This window comes from Cynocephalus volans, chromosome 4 (genome assembly GCF_027409185.1).
Source record: "Cynocephalus volans isolate mCynVol1 chromosome 4, mCynVol1.pri, whole genome shotgun sequence".
Lineage (NCBI taxonomy): Eukaryota > Metazoa > Chordata > Mammalia > Dermoptera > Cynocephalidae > Cynocephalus > Cynocephalus volans.
In genome coordinates this window covers 13,800,189-13,820,341 of record NC_084463.1, presented here as the reverse complement: position 1 = coordinate 13,820,341, position 20,153 = coordinate 13,800,189, and the positions used below count along the sequence as shown (strand labels likewise).

At 49.3% G+C, this 20,153-nt stretch overlaps 1 protein-coding gene across 4 annotated transcripts in view; it reads right to left on the bottom strand.

The window, feature by feature from the left end:
- Positions 1-20,153, bottom strand: part of CEP164 (centrosomal protein 164) — a 70,024-nt gene that overhangs the window by 8,734 nt on the left and 41,137 nt on the right. For 2 of the 4 annotated variants that reach the window (XM_063093422.1, XM_063093423.1), the window contains exons 8-19: positions 19,015-19,371; positions 15,715-15,795; positions 11,379-11,464; positions 10,238-10,405; positions 9,156-9,311; positions 6,505-6,714; positions 3,715-3,846; positions 3,415-3,631; positions 2,355-2,432; positions 1,993-2,124; positions 1,500-1,622; positions 239-382 (exon numbers count right to left, since the gene is read on the bottom strand). In XM_063093422.1, the coding sequence (XP_062949492.1) occupies positions 239-382; positions 1,500-1,622; positions 1,993-2,124; positions 2,355-2,432; positions 3,415-3,631; positions 3,715-3,846; positions 6,505-6,714; positions 9,156-9,311; positions 10,238-10,405; positions 11,379-11,464; positions 15,715-15,795; positions 19,015-19,371 (1,884 nt within the window). The remainder of the gene's footprint in view (positions 1-238; positions 383-1,499; positions 1,623-1,992; positions 2,125-2,354; positions 2,433-3,414; positions 3,632-3,714; positions 3,847-6,504; positions 6,715-9,155; positions 9,312-10,237; positions 10,406-11,378; positions 11,465-15,714; positions 15,796-19,014; positions 19,372-20,153) is intronic. The other 2 variants (XM_063093424.1, XM_063093425.1) reach the window with 2 other exon arrangements.

The window sequence follows — 20,153 nt, the reverse complement described above, 5'->3', positions numbered from 1 at the left end:
AAGGAGAAGGCGCCAACCCCAAGGCCTTTTAGGGGCTGACCTGTCCTTCTAATCCTGGGCACATTCCCTGGCCCAGGAAAAAGAAGCACAGATGCTCTGGCTTGGAGCTGGCCAGTGAGAGACCCTCACACCTGAAGCAGTCGGGCTCTGTGCTGCTCTGCTGCAGCATCTGCTGCCAGCACCTTCCTAACCTGCATGGAAGCATCATGGTGGGCTTGCCCCACCCCAGGCCCCTCACCTGCTCCTGGTGCCGGCGCTGCAAGTCCTCAAGCTGCTTGTCCTGCTTCTGCCTCACAGTCTCCAATTCCTGGTCATGGGCCTTTAGAAGGCGCTCCAGCTCTCCTGTCAAGTGCCCTAGGAGGTCGGCCCGCTGCTTCCTCTCCTGCAAAGAGAGTGGGCCTGCCAGTGGGAAACTGCCATGGCCCCTCACACCCCAAAATCCCAATTCCCCCCACCCCCACATCAGCTCCCTAAGGCCAGCTCCTAAAGAGGAGAAATGGAGCAGCAAGGACAGCACAGTCCCAACCCCTAGGAAGCCTATACCCTCTCCCCCTGCAGCTGAAGCATATGCTGGCCTGACGCCATGAGGGGATCCCCCTTTGGGAGCCTGGCTCTCCCACTGCTCCATCATGTACAACTTTTCCTCCTTAAGGGGAAAGAGGTCATTAATAAATCATCGCTATTCTTCAGCAAGGTCATAATTGGTTTGGGAAGGGAGTCAGCTAAATTTCATCATGGGACCACTATTTCTGACTCAGAAAAGACTGAAGAAAGAGTCTGGGATGCCAGTCCCAGTTACTGGAGCAGTAGCCTAAAAATTCCCCCAGAGAGGGCCGGCTGTGGCCCCTTCACCACCCATTGTTCACCCCCAAAGTAAGCAAGCCAAGCCAGCTTGGGCCCACTCAAGTACTGACCTTTCCCACCTTACAGCAAAAGGCTGATGATGGGCAGATTCTAAACATTGTTTAACTCTTGCCCATCTATTTCTTGGTGTCCTGAAATTTCAATTAACCCTGGTGGCATGGTATTAGTGACTAAAACTAAAGGCTTTGAAGTTGGACAACCTAGGCCTGAATCCTAGCTCCTCTACTTATTAGCTGGTGTGATCATGGGAAAGAGACTTAAACTCAGTGTCCTCATCTTTAAAATGGGGATAATGATAGTATGTACTTCCTAAGGCTGTTGAGACAACCAAATGGGTTATAGTGCCTGGCACATAATACAAACTCAATATATGTTAGCTATTGCTGCTTTTAAAATAAAATGCAGACTGGCTGATTCAGAGGAATTACCTGCATTAGGGGGAGGTTTTTCTAAGCTTTAGTAAGAAGGCAAAAAAACAACTTCACCACAGCAGAGTGACAGGGAGGAAAGCCTTCTACCATCCACGCCCACAGTTCCTTCCCTTCCCCTGCCCTGCAGCCAGCTGCGCAGGACCCCAGAGCATGTGTACGCATGCATGCATGTGTGTGTGTGTGCACGCTCAGGCACCAAGCTACCTTCGCTTCATACTGCTCTCTGGCTGCAGCCACCACTTGCTGGTGCTCCTCCTTCATCCTGTCCATCATCCTCTCGTGTTCCCTTTCCACCTGCTGGCGCTTCTCTCGCAGGAGGCTGCTGAGCTACAGGGCAGATGGCAGGATGCAGCATGCAGGACTGAGCGTGGACCAGCATTCGTGGCCTGGTGCATCTGAAGAACTTACACAGGCCTCCCCAACACAGCCACACAACATAGATACATCACACATACGCAGCACCATGGCACACACACGCCCATACCCCCAACACCCCCTCCCCACACTCTGAGGGGCATGGGTATGGAGGAGTGCCTGGCCTCACGGGAACCAAGGCATAAAAATGGAAGCAGAAGGGCTACCCCAGCTGAGCCAGCCAAAGCAAACTGGAGGGCACTTAGGCCAGGATGGCTCAGCAGACTGGAAGTCAGCCCATGACCCATACACACAAACATCGAAGTCACAGACTGGCACCTACCTCTTGTTCATACTCCATCACTTGGTGAACCTTCTGGTGAGCTCTCTGCTCTGCCCACCCAAGGTTCTCCTGCAGCTGGGCTTCCTCTTTCTTTTGAGCCTCCTCTATCTTCTTCTGAAGGCTGCTGACCACCTGAGGAGGTCCCAGCACAGAGAGGGGAGTGTGACCCTCAGGGAGACTGCAGAGTTGCTGTGGAGGGACTCATTCCCAGGGACCCAGCACCCATCCCCAGGGGCCTCGAGAGAGAGGGAAGCTCACTCCTTAGTAGCCAGGGATGGGGCTGGGCTCTTCTGCTAACCAGCATGAAGGGGGTCCTGGGGCCCAGGCTCTGCCCTCTTGGGCCAAGGCCGGCCATATCTCACCTCCTGGTGCTTGGCCTCCAGTGAGGAACGGAGCCGCTCCAGCTCGACACTATGCTCCTTCTCCAGCCCTGCCACCGCCTGGGGAGGAGCAAATGGCCTGTGAGGGAAGCAGGGTGGGGACAGCTAGCCTGGTGCTGACCATGGGGGAAAGCAGAGCCAGGAAGACCGCCACCACCCCCTGAGATGGGGGCCAGGGGGAATCATGGGCACATTTGTTCCTCTGATATAACTCAGTTCCTATAGTCTGCACATGGAGAGGAACACACAAGCTGAAGCAGATGGGCATTTCAGTATGCCTCAGGTCACTGCTCCCATCACTGTGAGTCTGGGCTAGGCCTCGGGTACACAGATGGTGCTCACAACTATAAATAAGATACGAGGCAGGGAGGACTGGAAGTTTTAGCACATCTCTCTGAGCACTTGCAGTACAATGAAGTCCCCTGATCTTGCTACAGTTTTTCCACACCTCATAGCCAAAGCTCCACTCCTCACCAAAAGAAGAAAAATGTTCTACATGGCCTGTTACTTCAGCTTCTAACCTGGAGGCAGACCATCTGAATGGGGGGAGCAGGAGCACAGACAAAGGACAAAACCCTTCCAGGTGGCTAGCCTCTCATTCTAAGACAGGGAGAAAAGGGGGAGATGCAGTCACTACAGCTGCCCCTGAGACAGGGACAGGGTGCCTGGTCTCAAGACCTCTGGTCTGGCTCAAGTTCTTTCAGTCTGAAACCTTCCCAAGTCCAGCAGACATTTCTCCTCAAACCTCTGATGGCTCCCTGCCATTGACAACACCCAGCTGCCACTGCCGGTCCAGCCCGATCCCAGAGCGGCCTCTGGACACCTGCCATAGCCTCTGACCCACTGTGGAGACTAGGACCAGCACCTGCCCTGAGCCAAGTTGGGTCCCATGCCTGTCTGTGCAGGATGCCAACTCTCCACCCAGCTCTCCACCGTGCACACCCACCCGAGGCTGGCCCTTCCTCTTTCTGTGGACTTAGTCCCTCCCCAGGCAGCCCAGAGATGTGTCAGAGGGTGAGGCACCACTCAACGACTTGCTCACATCTTTCCTCTCCCTCTCCAGCTGCTCCCTCAACAGCTGCAAGGCCTTCTCCTTCTCGGTGTTCAGGGCAACTTGCTCTCTCTTCTCTGAAGCCTCCATCTCTTCCTTGAGCTGCTCCAGCATTTGCCTGTTTTTCTGCTCCAATCCAGCCCTCTCGGCCTTCTGTAGAGACTCCACCTCTTCTCTCAGCCTCTGCAGGGAAGCCTCTTGCTCAGCCCTAGGCAGACAGATGGAACGGGGATGGGCCTTTGCACTCTGGGTCACTTCCCTGCGGCTGGGCAGCACATAGTACACACTCACCTGATTTGGTCCTCATCTGCTTTTGCGCTGGACTGGACCTGGGCTCGCAGTTGGGACAGCTTCCGGCTTTCCTCTTCTCTCATCCGAGCCTCCTCCTCCTCGGTGGCTTTCTGCAGCTGCTCCTTCAGGGAACTAAAAAGGATAGGAAAGGAAAGTTTGTTGGAGGGACGACAAAGGTCTTTCCTCTTCTATTCATAAGCCGTGGCTTTCAGGCTCCAATAGCCCTACAGCCTGTCTATGAAGCTTCTTAAATGTTAAAGATGATCCAACCTCAGCCTCTGGGACCATGCTGCTTCCCTGTGATACCTCTCAGGGTAACAGCGGGGCCACGAACTCTTCTTTGCCATAGGAAGTGGATTGTAGGATGCTTGGTCCCTGAACAGCATTTCTTCTAAAGGCTCTCCTCTGCCTACAGGTTCACCTCGGCATGACATTCACTCAGGAATGAATAGTCACCCCAATCTGATTCTGCTTCCACATTCTTTCACTTCCCATCCTGTAGACTGTTCTAGGCACATCAGATGAGCTGTCATCTCTAAAATCCATCCCCCTCTTCCCTGCCCCTTGGCCTTTGTTTGGGCTGGTTCCTCTGCCTGGAATTCCCTTTTCTACCTGATAAAACCATATTCCTCATTTAATACCCAGCTCCCTCCTCTCTGGGAAGTCTTTCCAACTCCCTCCCATCACACTTTATATGTGGACATTTCTTATTCCATGCCACTCTGTACCATGTATCATATGGCATCATAATTAATCTTTTGTATTTCTGTTTTCCTTGCAAGTCTGGAAGATTCTCCAGAGAAAGAATCTTGTGTTAGAATGTTATATGTCAGGCCCCAAACATAGTAACTGACATAAAGTAGGTGCTCAATAAACATTTGTTGAATTTGAACAGCATCATCCAGCCCCAGACTATAAGCAAGCTGTGGTTATGCAAGCAAGGTATCTTATTCACAGAACAACAGTGACCATTTCATCCTAAGCTGACATCCCCCTACTTCTGCAAACCGCAACCTTCTCAGGTAACTCTTCACACAGCCCCCACAAGAACATGGGACGTGTGCTGTGCACTCAGGGAATTCAAGCCTAAGAAAAACATGATTTGAAAGACAACTTCTTCAAAAGTTTCTGTAGTGAATTCCAAAGCCAGAAAAAGATTTAACAGTGTTTCCTATTTCAAGTTATCAACACCACTACACTCTTCCATTATGATAGATAATCTGAGTTAAGGAGAAATCCTTCCTTCTAGATTGCCCAGAAACCCTTTCTCTTTATCCTATGGCTACATTTTACACATAACCATACAGAATGTTAGAACTGGCAGCGACTTTCAAAGTTAAGTGTAATCTCTTCATTTTATAACTAAAGAAATTAAGAATCACCCTCTCTGTCTTCCTGCCCACATTCTCATTTAAGATATATTCGTTAAAGATCAGCTGGGGCTTCCAGAAATCTCCAAGTGGAAGTTTTCTACCAGGGAGCAGGAGCCCCCCCGCCCCTCACAAAGGCTCAAGTGTACACAGAAACAGGGCTCTCATGATGAACTATTTCAAAGACAGCCAGGCAAGGCACTATGCAGAGAAACTGCTTAGTCAAGACTAGCTGAAACTGTGTTGATTTCAACTGAAAATAAAAACAAGTGATACCATTTATTGAGCAACTACGGTTGACCTTTGAACAACATGGCTTTGAACTGTATGGGTCCACTTAAACATGGGTTTCACATCTGCAGATTTAACTAACCATGGCGCAAAAACACAGTATTCGAGGGATGCAGAACCCACATATATGAATGGCTGACTTTTCTGATATGTAGGTTCCACAGGGCCAACTATAGAACTTGAGAATACACAAATTCTGGTACACGCTGCGGTCCTGGAACAGATCCCCTGCATATAGGGAGGGCCTCCTGCACTGTGTTCCAGGCCCTCCCCGAATCAGATACTTTTGCAATGCTAGTCTTTACCACGACCTATGTGGGCTCTTGCAAGGTCCCTGTGAAGTCAGGGTGCCTGGGGGAGGGAAAGAAGCACAGTTAGCCAAGCCCGGGGTGGCCAGGAAGAGGGGAGGAGGCTGGGGGGCTCGCAGGGACACACTGAGACATGGCATCTTAAGTAAGCTGAGTCACACACGCCCTGTTTGTGTGGGCTCCTGCCTCAGTTTTTAGTTGGCTGGAAGAGGAGGATGCTGTGGAGAGGTCGGTTCTTTAGGATGCTCCCTGGCAAGGGACCCAGGAGGACAGGATATGAAAATCTGGGCCAGTAGATCCTATGTTGGGCTGAGAGAGATTGCCCCTGACCCTCCCAGTACTCAGGTGTTGGTTTTCTGTTTTATTTTCTCTAAACTAAGCATAAAAGTTTTATACAGTCTTTGCTAAGTATGATGTAAAAGTAGTTCTCTACCACTCTTGGCTATTCTAAGAGGACAAGATTTAGCCTTTAGTTAAATTGCCAAGTAAATGAAATATGACAACAACTTTGTGTAGCACCTTTCCCACCCTGCACTGTGAGAGGTTGCTCATTACCTTCTTGATATCCATTCTTCCTTTTTTCCTTACTAACAGAACCCTGATTTTATTCTATCAGGTAAAGAGGCCAGCTAAAGGACGACATTCCCAGTCTCCTTTGCAACTAGGAGTAACCAAAGAGATGTAAGCAGAAGTCACTGGGGGAAGTTTAACGGAGTAGTCTTGATGGGTCCATGGGCATCCCAGTGGACTCCAGGGCGGGAGGAAGGTGTTCATCGCTCCCCCATCTCCCTGGGGAGTGTGCCTAAGGGGAAGGACAGGACCTGAGAGACTTCTCTTTCTGCTGGTGAAGCTGCCGGATCTCCTCTTCTTCCTCTTGCCACAGTTTCTCCCGCAGTTGCTGCATCTTCTCTCGCTTTGATTCCAACAGCCGCCTCTGGTCTTGCTCAAGTTCTTGGGCCACTGCCTCTTCCATGGCCTTTAGTGCAGCCTTGGAGAGCTGCTCTGGGGGAGCCACAGGCTCTGTGGATCGCCTACCATGGGTGGGGAACAGCATATCACTAGTTTTAAAATTCATCCACCTGTTAGCATCAAGGTTCATACAGATACAGAACATCACATACAGAATCTTACTGGAGGGCCCACAATCAGGAGTCACACATGCAAATCAGGTCACACAAGGGCAGACAATAAGATACAGTCAGCATTTATTCTATAGGACAAACCCCACTCTGGCTGTCTAAGGCCCTAAGAGCCTAGGGAGAAGGGTGGCCCATGGGACGTTCTCAGTAGACCAGGTAGGATGTAGCCTGAGGTCAAATCCTAAACCTGTGGCTCAAGAGCTGGCAACAGCAGAAAGAGGTGAAGCTCTGACCCTAATGGATTGTTCCCCAGAATGGTTCATGGCCCTGTTTCCATCTTGCCACTAGGGCTCTGCCTGCTGCTTGAGACTCATGCCAAACTGTTCTCTACCTCCCAAACTCAGCAGAGACCAATGTATATGAGCCCACAGGAGAAGCACCAGTTTGTCTCCTAGCCCTGAGACCTACAATAGTCCATAAATGCCCAGGAATGGGAAACTGCCCTCCCACACCACCAAGGGAGCCAGGCAGGAGATGTTTCCCTAAGCCAAAAAAATGTAGCAAGAGCACAACAGGAGTGTCATGTTCCATACTGCCCATGAGTGCATGTTTTCATCTGCTCCAAGTTAATTCAATGTTTGGAGAAGAGTAAAAGAAATTCAGAGCTAACCTGGATGCATACGTGGGTAGTAAGATAAGGGATAATGGTATTGGTTAAAGAGATATCTATAAAGTAATGAGGATTGTTATTTTTGCCTTATTTTCTGGTTGTTGAAGGAAATACCCAAACAGAAAACCTGAGAACATTTTGAGCCACAAAAGCATAAGCAGGATATAGTATTTCACTTCCAAGAGTGATCTTGCTAAAGGCCAGTATATGTCTGCATTTCCAGGTCCCTAAATCTTATATTAGAAATTGGTCTCACCCCACAGCCATCACCATTTCCCACACAGTGCTCAGGCTGCTGCAGGCCTGGCACAATGGTGTGGTCGACCTCAGCAGGAACATGTGGACATGACCCAAGTCAAAGAGGACTGTGTGAGAGTCAAACATGGGAGACAGTCCTCCCTGCTGGGGACTCAGAACCCCCTTATCCCTCCAGCCCTGACACCGCAGCAGATGGAAGGCACCAGGCAGGATCAGATTAAAAGAGCAGAAGAAAACAAGGACTTAGGAATTCCATTGCAGCCCCTTGAGACCAGAGAGAAATACTGATAAGATCTTTCCTTCCCCCTTTCCTAAAATCATTACTGAGATTGGAAACAGTCTTGAGCTATGGCTTCGATTCTCCTCTGCTCCCAACTCCATCTCCCCCTTCCTTCCAAACCCCGGCTTCCTCTCAGTCCCCTGATACAGCCCAACTGATGCAGATGGTAGAGACATGGCTGCCACCTCCTCTGAGAATCCTGCTCTCGGAAAGAGCTTCCCCCTGCAGCTCTCCGCCTCATCAACCCTCCAACTCATTTCCAATCTTGGCTGAAAACATCTTTTTTCCCTGAGATGGTACCTTTTAATGTCTGTCTCCCCTGTGGACTGCGAAGCTATGTGGAACCCCAGGGACAGATGCTGCAGAAAGATGGGGCATCAGACCGTGTGGTAGCATGTGCCCAGGCTACACACGCCAGTGAGCTTGCTTGCACACCTGGCACGCAGGTACGCGGGCTGGTTTCCAGTGGCCTCTCCTCCCTTCCCAGTTTTAACGATCTAGTGTCCCAAACTCCTAGTTTGGGTCCAAGGCAGTAAACAATGCCTGAAAGATCTATGAGATGAGTGCGAAGTTGAACACGCCAGAGAAAGAGCCAGGCACAAAAGATATATCCTCTATACTGTATAATTCCCTTCATACAAAGGTGGAGAACTGGAAAAACGAATCTATGGGATAGAAGCCACAACAGTGGAGACCTGGGGTGGGTGGATTGAGAGGGGCATGAGGAAACTTTCTTGAGGGGCAGAAATGCTCTGCCTGATCTAAGTGGCTATTACATGGTGTGCACATGTGCAAACACTCATTGAACTGTAAACTTCAGATTTATGTACTTCAATGTATATAAACACCTCAATAAAAAATTTAAGGGAAAAATAGTGCTTGGTAAAGGAAGGAACATGATTTAGTAGGTTTCTGCTAATGAGCCAGGAGGAACCCCTCATCCACGCTCGTACCTCGGGTCCTGACCAGGAGCACCAGGGACCTAAGCTGACCCCAGGAGAGAATCAGTGGCGGTCGTGTGGGTCTCTCAAGGCTGCACACAGGGCACCAAGGATACACTCAATCTCCCCCCACCCCCTGGGCTGGAGCCAGAGCATCTCTTCCCCACTGCCCAAGGGTGAATGGGCACTTAAGCAATCCATACACAGTAGAGGACAAGGACAGACACATAAAACTGGCCCTTACACCTCTGGAGAGACTGGTGGGGCAGGGCTGACCGCCACCTTCTCCTCAAGCTCCTCAGTCTCCTCGGCCTCTTCCTGCCCTGGGCCCAGCTCCTCAGCCTGGTAGTGCTGCTCCTTGCCCCTCTTGTGGGTGGCAGGTGGGCTTGGAGCCTGCTCCCTTGATGGCAATAAGGAAGCAACTGTGTTAAAGCCAGTAGGAAAGGGAGAGGCTCAAGATGCACTCTACTCAGGGTCAAAGAGCTGGAATGGGGAATGGGAGAAAGAGCCCTGACAAAGTTCCCCTACCTCAGCTCTCAAATCTCCCTCTCCCCTCCCTGCCTCTTCCCAAGTTGCTGCATTGAAGACCAGAGACTCCTGCCCCACACGGGAAGCAGGATGGTTACGGCACCCAGGGAGCAGCTCTGCACACAGCAGGTGTTCAATGGCTGTTGCTGATTGAACATCGCTGGTGCTCAGGCTCCCTGGTGACTCATTCCATCCAGATGAATTCAAAGACCAGCATCTTTCTCTTGCCTGGGGGACAAAGAACTAACAAATATGCACTGGGCTCTGAACCAGGCTGAGACGCGAAGGTCCTCTCAGCTGGCTTCAGGGAGATCTGTGGTTCTGCACCTCCTTCTCTCCCTGGGCCTAGCACACAGCAGGGCTCCAGCTGGGTTGGCTAAATGACTGGAGGTAGGATGACTACTGGAAGGGAGGGTCCTGCCAGGGAGGGGACTGGGAAATGGCTCTCCCGACAAAAATGGAGCAGCCAGGGTGACAGTAGAGTCTCTGCCCCAGCCCTGGCATGGAGGCAGCTGGGACAGAAGACACTCCCTTGTTCAAGAGTTTCTAAGGTCCCCTAATCAGACTGTGTACCCCAATTTCAGCAGGAGACTGAAGACTAGGAAGCAGCAGATTTCCTCCTTCCGCAGCTCCCATGGAACATGAAGCAGAACTTCCACTGCTGCTGCTTAGGCTGCAAACCTGCCCTGCTTCCCCCTGCCCCCATCCAGGCCCACCCCCATCTCTCAGCACTAGCGCACACACCAACTACACACTGAGGGGCCACCAACACCTGGGACACTTTCTCCTCATCCTGACCTCTCAAGAGAAAGTGGTGGAGTGGGGCTAGTTACAGAGTCCTCCCGGGGTTCCTCTGCTTCCCTCAGCTCAGGCTGCCCCTCAGGGGCTGGCGGAGACCCTTCTTCAGTGGTCCAGCTATGAAGGGGAATCTGGAGCTGCTCCCCGTGCATAAGTGGAGGAGATAACCTGGTTAGGACAGCCAGAGCAGCAGAGTCAGGCCCCTCCATTTGGACAGCAGGAAGAGAATTGGGGGAGTAGTGTGCACACCTAGGTCAATGCCTCCTCCCAGGCTGGCTCCCAGCCCAGCTCCCACACCTACAGAGAGCTGCAGAGGGCACGACAAGCAGACCCAAAGGAAGGGGAGACTCCCTGCTGAGTTCTCCTTTTTGCCTGGACCAGAGTCAAGTTCCCTGGGTCTCTGGGTCTCACAAATGTGTCCATTCCCCAAGTTTACCATCATTAGGGCCAGGGAAGGATGGTAGAACTGAGTGGAAAATAGGAAGAAAAAGAGAAGCCAGACTCAAGTGATCAGACTAGAAAATACATGAAGCTGCATTTTCAAGGTCCAGAAAGCTGAATGATGGCCCTCCTTCCCCTTCCAGGGTGGTGGCACTTACCATGTGCTCAGGTCAGAGTCTCTGTCTGCCTCTGTTTCTCTGTCTCTCTGTCTGTCTCTCTGTCTCTGTCTCTCTCTGACACACACACACACACACACACACACACACACACACACACACACACACCCATAAACCCCCATAAACTGTAGTACTGACCCTCCAGCATGACTCCCTCAGACATCTGGCAGGCTATTTCAGCCCTGGCCTGTGACCAGGCACAAATATGGCTTAATCAACCCACTCCAGTGAGGAGGACAGAGCCCTGGACCCACAATGATGCTATTATGTGCACAGAGTTCTACCAAATGCAATCAATGGCACTTTATGTTGTCTTGGTACAGAATCACATGTGCATGAAGGTGTGCATGCATGCACACACACACATACACATATACACACAGCCCTTGCAAGGCCATCTAGCCAATACATCATCTGCCTTCAGGCAGGAGCACAGTGAGCCATGCCAACCACCAATACCAGGAATTCTGCCCAAGTCCACACCACACCTCAGGCCCCTGAACACAGCCTCCCATGTACTGTACCTCTCCGAGGCTTTGGACTCCTTGCTGTGCAGCTCATCTTGGCTGGACTGGCTGTCATCCCTGTCTTGTATTCCTAACCTCTGGGCCTGTAGGCAAGAAGCAGTGGAAAGTGTGTACAAAGGGGTCTGCATTTAGGTTCTTCGGCCCTCCTGCTGACTCCCATACTTAGGAGAAAGCATTGAGAGGTGGCTCTCAAGAGGATGGGGACCATATAGGACCCAGAACAGAAGGTCTGTGTACTGTACAATGAAACTTCCCAAGCTTTGGCTAAGCCCCCAGGTTCACAGCTGCTCCAGAGCTGGCTTTGCTGGCCTGGGGAGGAGAAGGCAGATGACCACAGCTACTGTATGCGGAGTCAGAAGCCAGAGGCTGAAGGAGAACACACAAGAAAAAGAAAATCCTGCCTCCTGCTGCTGGAAGTCTCCACTGCCAGTTGCAAAGAGAAAACAGAGATATCCACGAACACTCCAAATCCACAGAGGGCCGGATTAGCAGTGCCAGCAATATATGGGGCTGCTGAAACTAAGTGGGCAAAATTGGGGGTAGCAGGCAAGTACATCAGAAAGGAAGAATCCTGGAATGACAAAGTCTTGGTGGAACAAGAAAGAGCTATACCCCAGATGAGAAGAGCACCATCTAGCACCCGGAGGAAGGAAGACAAAGCACTCCTCTGCTTCATTCCAAACCCCCACTCCCCACCCCTGGGCCCATCAGTAGACAATGACGCACCCCCCTTCCCAGACAGAGATTACATCATCCATCCAAAAAACACCCAAAATCTCATTTTAAAGTTTGTTGTCTAGGCAAATTTAGCAAGCTGGCTTGAAACAAAAAAAAAAAACCCTACTTGAGATCACTTCAAGAATTGTCCACAGGGGTATGGTAGTGTAGTCAGCCTGGGGTCAACCCTTTGTTCTAGCACTGCCTATCTGGGAAGTCTGTCTCCTCCACTGTAAAATGGGATAGTAAACCACAGTTCACAGGGTTTCCGGTGAGGATTAAATTAGATCATGTAGTAAAGCCCAACTCTTGGCCCAAAGAAGGCATGCCATAAATGTTAACTCCTCTTCCCACACTCCTCTCCCTCTCCCCCAGCCTAAGGCAAAAAAACAAAAAACAAAAAAAAGGCTTTGCCAGTGCCAGTCCTCATTCTATGACCTGCACTCCTTCTGTCACACCAACAGGAGCCCCGTCTGTTCTGGGACACATAGGTCAATAGGAGAGGTGGGGCAGGAGACAGCTCACTCCGTCTTCCCCAATGGGGTCCCTAGCCCTGTGCCCATAGCCTCCCACACCTCTCCACTGGCAGCCTGGGCCCCAGCAGCTGTGGCTGACTCTGCCATCTGGATGGGCACGGAAGGGCAAGGCCTGAACTAAAACCCAGCTCCCCCAAATTACGTTAAAAATAGAAATACTGCCTATGAGTGCCTCCCAGTGCCTGCAGCAGAAGGGCTCCCTGCCAGGGCTGCCACTCCTCATAGCATCAGCCTGGGCAGAGCCCGCAGACAATGACAGCAGCACGCGGCCTGCTCCGCCCCACCTTGTTTCCTTCCAGCTTTCAACTCACAACTTGTCTTCTCCTACAAACCATACCAAGCTCACCCAATGTCTCCCTCTCTCACTTTTCAAGGAAAAAAAAAAAATCGCACGGGCCAACTCCATTTAACAAACTAAAATATAAGATGAGCAACAAAGAGGAATGATCGTAATAAAAATGTAGGGATTGAACCCTGCAGGAGAAAGGACTCTGGAGCTGTAAGGCATGTGCCATGAGGAGAAAGGCAGGCAGACAGGAGGGCTAGTTTAAGACCAAGTCTTTCTGTCCATTCCCATTTAATTTCATCTTCTATATTTCTGTGACATTGAACTAGCCTGTTGCCAGAGAAAAGGGAATACCTTGGGAAAATATCCAGATGGAGGGTCCCTTAAGTAAAGTTTTATTTGCTCCCTAGACCTTTTTGCCCCAGAAAAGGAAGCAAAGGAACCAGCTGAGGAAACCAGCTACGTCAGCATTCTTCAGAAAAGGGGAACAGTGAACACATCCTAAGCCTCTGGCCTGAAACTGCTCCAAAACACCATTTCCCCATCCTTAACTCAGCTCCAGGGTTTTGTTTTTGTTTAAGTTCCAGTCCCCAGTCAAATAAATCTTGGTGCATTCATACACCTGAAGGCTATGCAACCAATAAAAAGAATAAGGGAAATCTCTATGAAATAACATAGAAATAAGTCAAGGGACTATTCTCGAATTTAAAAAGCATGTTGCCAAGCAGTTTTGGCAGCACACTCCCAATTTTTGTGGGAAGGAAAAAAGATAAGCAAATATAAAATAGATATATGCTCTTCTTTTCTTTTCTTTTCTTTCAGCAGTTGGCTAGTATGGGGATCCAAACCCTTGACTCTGGTATTATAACACCACACACTCTAAACCACTGAGCTACTCAGCCAGTCCCATAAATAAAAGATATACGCTTGATGTACACTGATAATTTTCTGGAAAGGTAAATGAAAAATGTTAATGGAAACCACTCATGGTCCCCACCTATGGGAGTAAGGTTGCAAGAAGTGAGGAACTTCGACCTTCCGTATTGTTTGAAATAATTTTATGATGACTTTTCTAATTTATTATAAAATTCATTATGTTTATAATCAGATGAGCATTGTCTTGTCTATGGTGATGATTTCAAAGGTATATAAGTATGGTAAAACTTATCAAATGGTATACTTTAAATACATGCAATTTATTGTAGGTCAATTATATCTCAATAAAGCTGTAAAAATAATATTTTAATTGAACAAAAACTAGTACAGCTCAGCTCTAAGCCTCTGCCCTGGTCCTGGCCTTGGGAGAGATCTGGAGAATATGGCAAAATGGGCAGGAGCCCACAGGAAGGACAAAGGGGACTACATCTACGGTTCTGTCTGTTCCACAAAGGGGCTGTTCCTCCAGCTCCACCTCCTTGATCGACCCCTCCATGCCCTGACCACAGGAGTGAGCTAGAGCCTGAGCTCCACAAAGGGCTCTATTCGGTCAGCCAACCTGAGCACCCAGTGTGGCCCACATTCCAGCAGGAGGGGCTTAGGGCTTTCTCTGCCAGGGCAGGTTGCCTCATGGGGGTGCCTCGTGAGAACCAAATCCAAGCCAGGCCCTGCTTCTACTTTATACCAAGTGGCATGACCCAAAAAGGGACTGCTGGCCTCATTAGGTCACAGGCAGATCCAAGAAACCTCTCTTTTTTAAAGTTCCCAAGTAATTCTGATATTGGTGACACTTTGGAACCAGAGCAATGGAATCTATCCTATCCCACCAACTCGACAATTCACCTACTGCCCAAGTCACAAATCACCTACTCCAAACCCTTCCTGACTAATCCCACCTTCCCTTGCTTGTGCCTTCACATCCCTCCAGTGCTGTAAACAGGATGACCAAGGTCCAGCAGGGACCGGGTGGCTGGCCAGTGGCCCAGGAAGGCTTTATCATAAGCCAGAGCTGAGAGAAATATATAGGGCTCAAATGTAATTGGCCTGAAAACTCTTCCCTGTCTCCAGCATGCATTTCACTACAGGCTCCCAGGCTGGGTTCATAGTAAACATCTTGTTTTACGCAAAAAATTTCCATTTTACCCAAACCAAATGCTCCCTAAATTCACAGAGATCATGTGCCAGAATCATTCTTCTCCTAACCAACCCACAGAGAAGAAATTTTAAAAAATGACCTTCTTATCTTGAAGCACCTTAAGGACAGGGTCTTTGAGTCATCTTTGTATCCTACTTGGGTCAGATGTCATCCATGCCTGCACAGAGCTTACATCTGGCAGGGGACACAGACAAACAACCATAAAACAAAACAAGAAGCACTGAGGGGAACAATCCATCCTGCTTGGAGGAGATGGGCCTCTGAGACCAAGAAACAGCTTGCCGGGACAAAAGGAAGCAGCTGGGCAGGCAGAGTACTAGCCTGGTGTAGGGGGTGAAGACCCAGCTGGTGGGTGGCAGGTGGGCTGAGCATGAGGATGGGCCAGGATGGGAAGAGCCTTGAAATCCACAATCTACATAGTGCTTTGAACATGAGCAGGTGATCATCTCTCACTTGCTGAATGAATGGATAAATGGATATACATATGGAGAAAAAAATGCTTTAATTCACAGCAGTACCAGAATAGGAATGGTCTGAAGCCCCATCAAAGGCACAGTCAGGGCAATACCTTAATGAATTAGGAGGGAAAGAACTTCCAGAAACATACCCTGGGATGGGTGGGGCTCAGCTCTAGGTTATCTCCAAAAGTGACTACCAGGGAAAATGAGGGCCCAGCTCAGCCCACCACCCAGAGAGACTCACCTCCCAATGGGCTCCATCCAGGACTGGGGAAAGCACATCAACATCCAGGTGCTCCAAATTCCGGCTGCGAAAACCAAAGTCCTGCAGACAGTGGAGATGGGAAGGTCAGCTCCGGCTCTGTCACTGCCAGCGCCCACTGCGGCCTCTCCTCCACCCCCAACTCAAACCTTCCAGAAAGGCACCGACTATGTGCTAAACATTTCAACATATACTAACTTAATCTTCAAAATAACACTGTGACTAGGGTGACTAGGTGGGAAGATACATGATAAAGCAAGTATGGGAAAATGTTCATTGCAGACTCTAGGTGGTATGTGGGTATTCACTGTAAAATTCTTTGCATTTTTCCGTATGTTTGAAATTTTTCGTAATATAATCATTGGGAAAAAAATAACCCTGCGAGACGGAAATTCTCATCCTCATCTCACAAATGAGGAAGCAGGATGGAGAGCACACGTAATTTGCCCAAGTTCACACAGCTGATAAGCAAAGGGGTTGGGGGTGAGATAGGCCCCTGGGCTGACTCCAAAGCCCAAGTTCTTTCCATGACACGTGCTGCGAAGTATGTCACTCTCTGGCTGTCTCTTCCTCTTCAGTGCCCACCCAGGGAGGGCACCAGAAGAGAGGCAAAAGTGCCCAGAAAACTATGGGCAGCTTGGAAACAAGGCTTGGGGGGCTCTTTCCAGCTCATTCCCACTCTCTACCCATACAGGTACCCTCTGTACAATGGGGATTAATTAGCCATGCTTCCTCCACAGACTTCTCTTAGGGACAAGCAGCAAGAGCGCACACTGGCACCATCTCCTCTCTGCCCTTTGGCTGCAAGAGGACCACAACCCTGCCCTCTCCGAGCCTAGATTGCTGCTGGGCTAAGTGAAGGACTGCTACCCAACAGCACGCTAATGGTGACAGTTCTGTCATCAGCCCTGATAAATGGCGCGATGCCCAGACAAGATCTGGTCCTGCTGTCCATGGCCTCCTCCCTTCATTCCCATAGAGAAGAAAAATGCAGATGGGCACATTTCTCCACATGGGTGACTGCTTCAGAAGGGCCAGATCCCTTATTTCCATGAGTTTTGTGACATGCCTATTCTTCATGGACAATATTAGCCAATAACAATGACTTTTTGCCATGAGCTAGGAAAGCTTATGGGTTTTCATTTTTTGGTGACATTTTCCTTTCAGTATGACTTCTCCACTTAAGGCAGCTGCCATCTGCCTCCTAAACCCACAGGTCAGTGAGGGGCTAGTACACACAGCCCCTCCTAATTCCTCTGCACCCCCTCATATCATTATTGCTCATCCCTAACCCTTGCCTACTAATCCCTTCCCTTTGATCTGCCTGCTCCAAACAGATGGAGGATGGTTTCTTGAGGTAATGCACTGCCAAAAAGCACCCCAAACTGTTCCCCTTTGATACAGACCCGGCAAATGAAACCAAGATACAGCAGCTGGGTGGAAGGTCTAAGACAAAGATGCCATGGATGCTGGCATTCCAGGACAATGCCTCAACTCGAGAAATGAAACCATAGCATCTCTACTGGCAGAGCTTGGGGACTGGTCCCCAGCACAGATCGGTGATCCCATATACACAAACATACCAGTCTCTAACCTCCTAGATGCATGTAATGTTCCTGGTAGAGCCCAGAGGCAACTCACAAGATCTCACAAGCAATTCACACAACAGTAATAGTAATAAGAACTAACATTTATTTAATGTTTATATGCTAATATTTTACATTCTCTACCTTATTTTCTTCTCACAATACAACTATAAAGCAGGTAGTGTTATCCTTAGTTAATGGGCTGAGAAATGAGCTAGACAAGACCCAAGTTTGAGTCCTAACTTCCTCACTCACAAGCTGTGCGATGCCAGGCAAATTATTTAGCCCTGGGGGCTCGAAAACCCGTGCTCTTAACCACCACTCTGCTGCCACCATCTCAAACTCACCAGGCCAAGGAAGGATTTGGGGTCAGAAGCCACGGAGTCTGAGAGCTGTGGTTCTTTGACATGTTCACCAATCTCCGACTCCTGAGGAGACGGATCCACAGAGAATTCTCCCAAAGCAGAGCACAGAGGGTCAGGGTCACTATCCAGGGAATTTCATTCAGGCCATGGTGACAACATGGGGCTCAGCCCAAACCAAATCCACCTCTTCTTGAAAATGTGAAGGAGTCTTGTGGACCCTGCCTTTCTCCCTGGACACGTGCACCAGCCTCCACCCCAGTGGGGCTCAGAAGCCCAGACGAGTATGGACAAACACACCCTGAATCAGATCAGCAAGGATTTACACATGGAAGGAAAGCCAAGTGTAGGGGAGATGGTTTGAAAGTTGGCAATACAGAAGTTTGATGCTCTCTTTAAAAAAAAAAAAAAAAAAAAATGAGTATCTTTTCTGGGAAATAGATAAAACCTCTTTAAATGAATTCGTGTAATATAATTTTCCCCAAGCTCATCCATGTTGCTGCAAATGGAAGAATTTCATTCTTTTTTATGGCTGAGTAGGATTCCATTATGTATATATACAACATTTTTCTTATCCAGTCATCCATCAATGGACATTTAGGTTGGCTCCATATCAATTGTTTAGGAATGAATGAATGAATAAATAAATTCACTAATTAACTCCTTCACCATCTACCTGGAGAATGAACAGTACTAAGGGTTGGAAAATCTAAAATGCCAAAGGCTTTCCCCACTCAGACCGAATTCTGTCCATTTTGGTCATTGGCCTGGTCTTACCACAGCAACCATTCCAATGTACTTGGGTTGGTTCAGAGAGAGCCCCAGAAATCAGAGAAGAGTCTTCTTGTAACTTAATCTACCTACACTGGGGCAGGAAACTCCAGTTGTGGTGCTGCCACCTTCCCCCTCCCCCACCCCACCCCACACAGTATTCTCACAGTATTCTCCACCCTACAGGAACTCAGACTGCTGCAACCATGACCGACCTCAAACTGGTGTCAAGAATAGAAGGCAGAGGCAGGCAGGGAGAAGAGGAAGTAAGTAGGAGAAAAGAAGAACATGAATATCCCCAGAGGGTGCCAATGGAAAAGAAAATTTCTGCCCTGAATTTCTAGTGCTAGCAGGTTTGCAGTTTCATTCAGTATTTTACTGCCTGCTGAGTCTGGGCATATTTGTCACAATTAAGGGTTCTGGCTGATGTTCAGACCAGTGCACGGCCTGAAAATGAAGCTCCTGATTCAGTAATAAGGATGTGGGGATAAGAACTTGCACAGGGCTGGAGAGAACAGCACAGGGCTGTAGGTGGCAACTGCCAAAAGGACATAGAGACTTACTTCACTGGCATCTGATTTGCTCTCATTCTGAGCAGAAGCCTCCTTCTTCGGTTCCTTTGCTGCCTCTTCCCTTCTGGAAACCTCCTCCTCTGTTTTAGAAGCTTTGGCAGGCTCATCACTGCCGGGGTCCACCCTAGGGGGCACCAGGCTCCTGGAAGCCCCAGGATCACTCTTCCCATTTTCTTCTTCTGGGAACCAGGGACTCACCCCTCTTCCCTGTCGCCCTTTGCCTTCGGCACTGCTCAGGCTGCTGTCTTCACTTTGGCTGAAGAGCTGGCCAGGAGTAGGGGGGCCAACAACATATGAATTGAGGGAAAAGTCCTTCTTCTCCTCTCGTTGGCTTGTTCTCGGAGACTCCTAGGTAGCAGCAGACCATGTTAGAGAGGAAGACATCAGGAACGTATAAAAGGAGTTTAGAGACATGCTACAAAACAGAGCTGCTGTTTCTCGACTTGCACAGGCCAGTGCTTGAGTCCTGACCCCAGTGGTTATCAAATATTCAAATAGTTTTTTAAAACTGATTCCTGGTTCCAGCTCAGATCTAAATCAGAATTTCTACTGTGATTTGGATACACCCAACCTGAGCCCCACACACTAATGGGCTTGGAAATCACTACGCTGAACTGCACAACACTGTCATCACCTATCATGTCCTCGAGTAATAAACCTGTCTCACTCCAGCCCCATTAGCGGAATCATACCACTGCAGACTCAGAAGCCAATATTTATTAAAGATGACGATGGAAAACTGTGTGACAGAAAGGTAGCAAAGTCTAGAATTTCTGCTTTCCACTTTTAATAGGCAGCAGGGGAAAAATAACAGGAGGGAGCTCTTTTTCCTAAAGCCTCCTATGTATAAGCTGAGTATCAGCAACCCTAGAAACAGCATCCTCCACCAAACACTGCCAGTTTGGGCTCTCTAAGAAGCAAATGCCAACATGGGATTAGACATGCAAGAGATTTATTGGTGCAGATGTCCATGAAAGATAAAGGAGGAGGGTAGAGCCTTCAGAACATGAGGCAGGTCTGACACCTATGACAGGAGGGAGGGAAGGAAAAGCCTCAGGCCACAACATGGTCCTGAGAAATTTGGGCAGCCCAGCAGAGAGTCCCCAAGCAGGTTGCCATTAGAGGAGTCC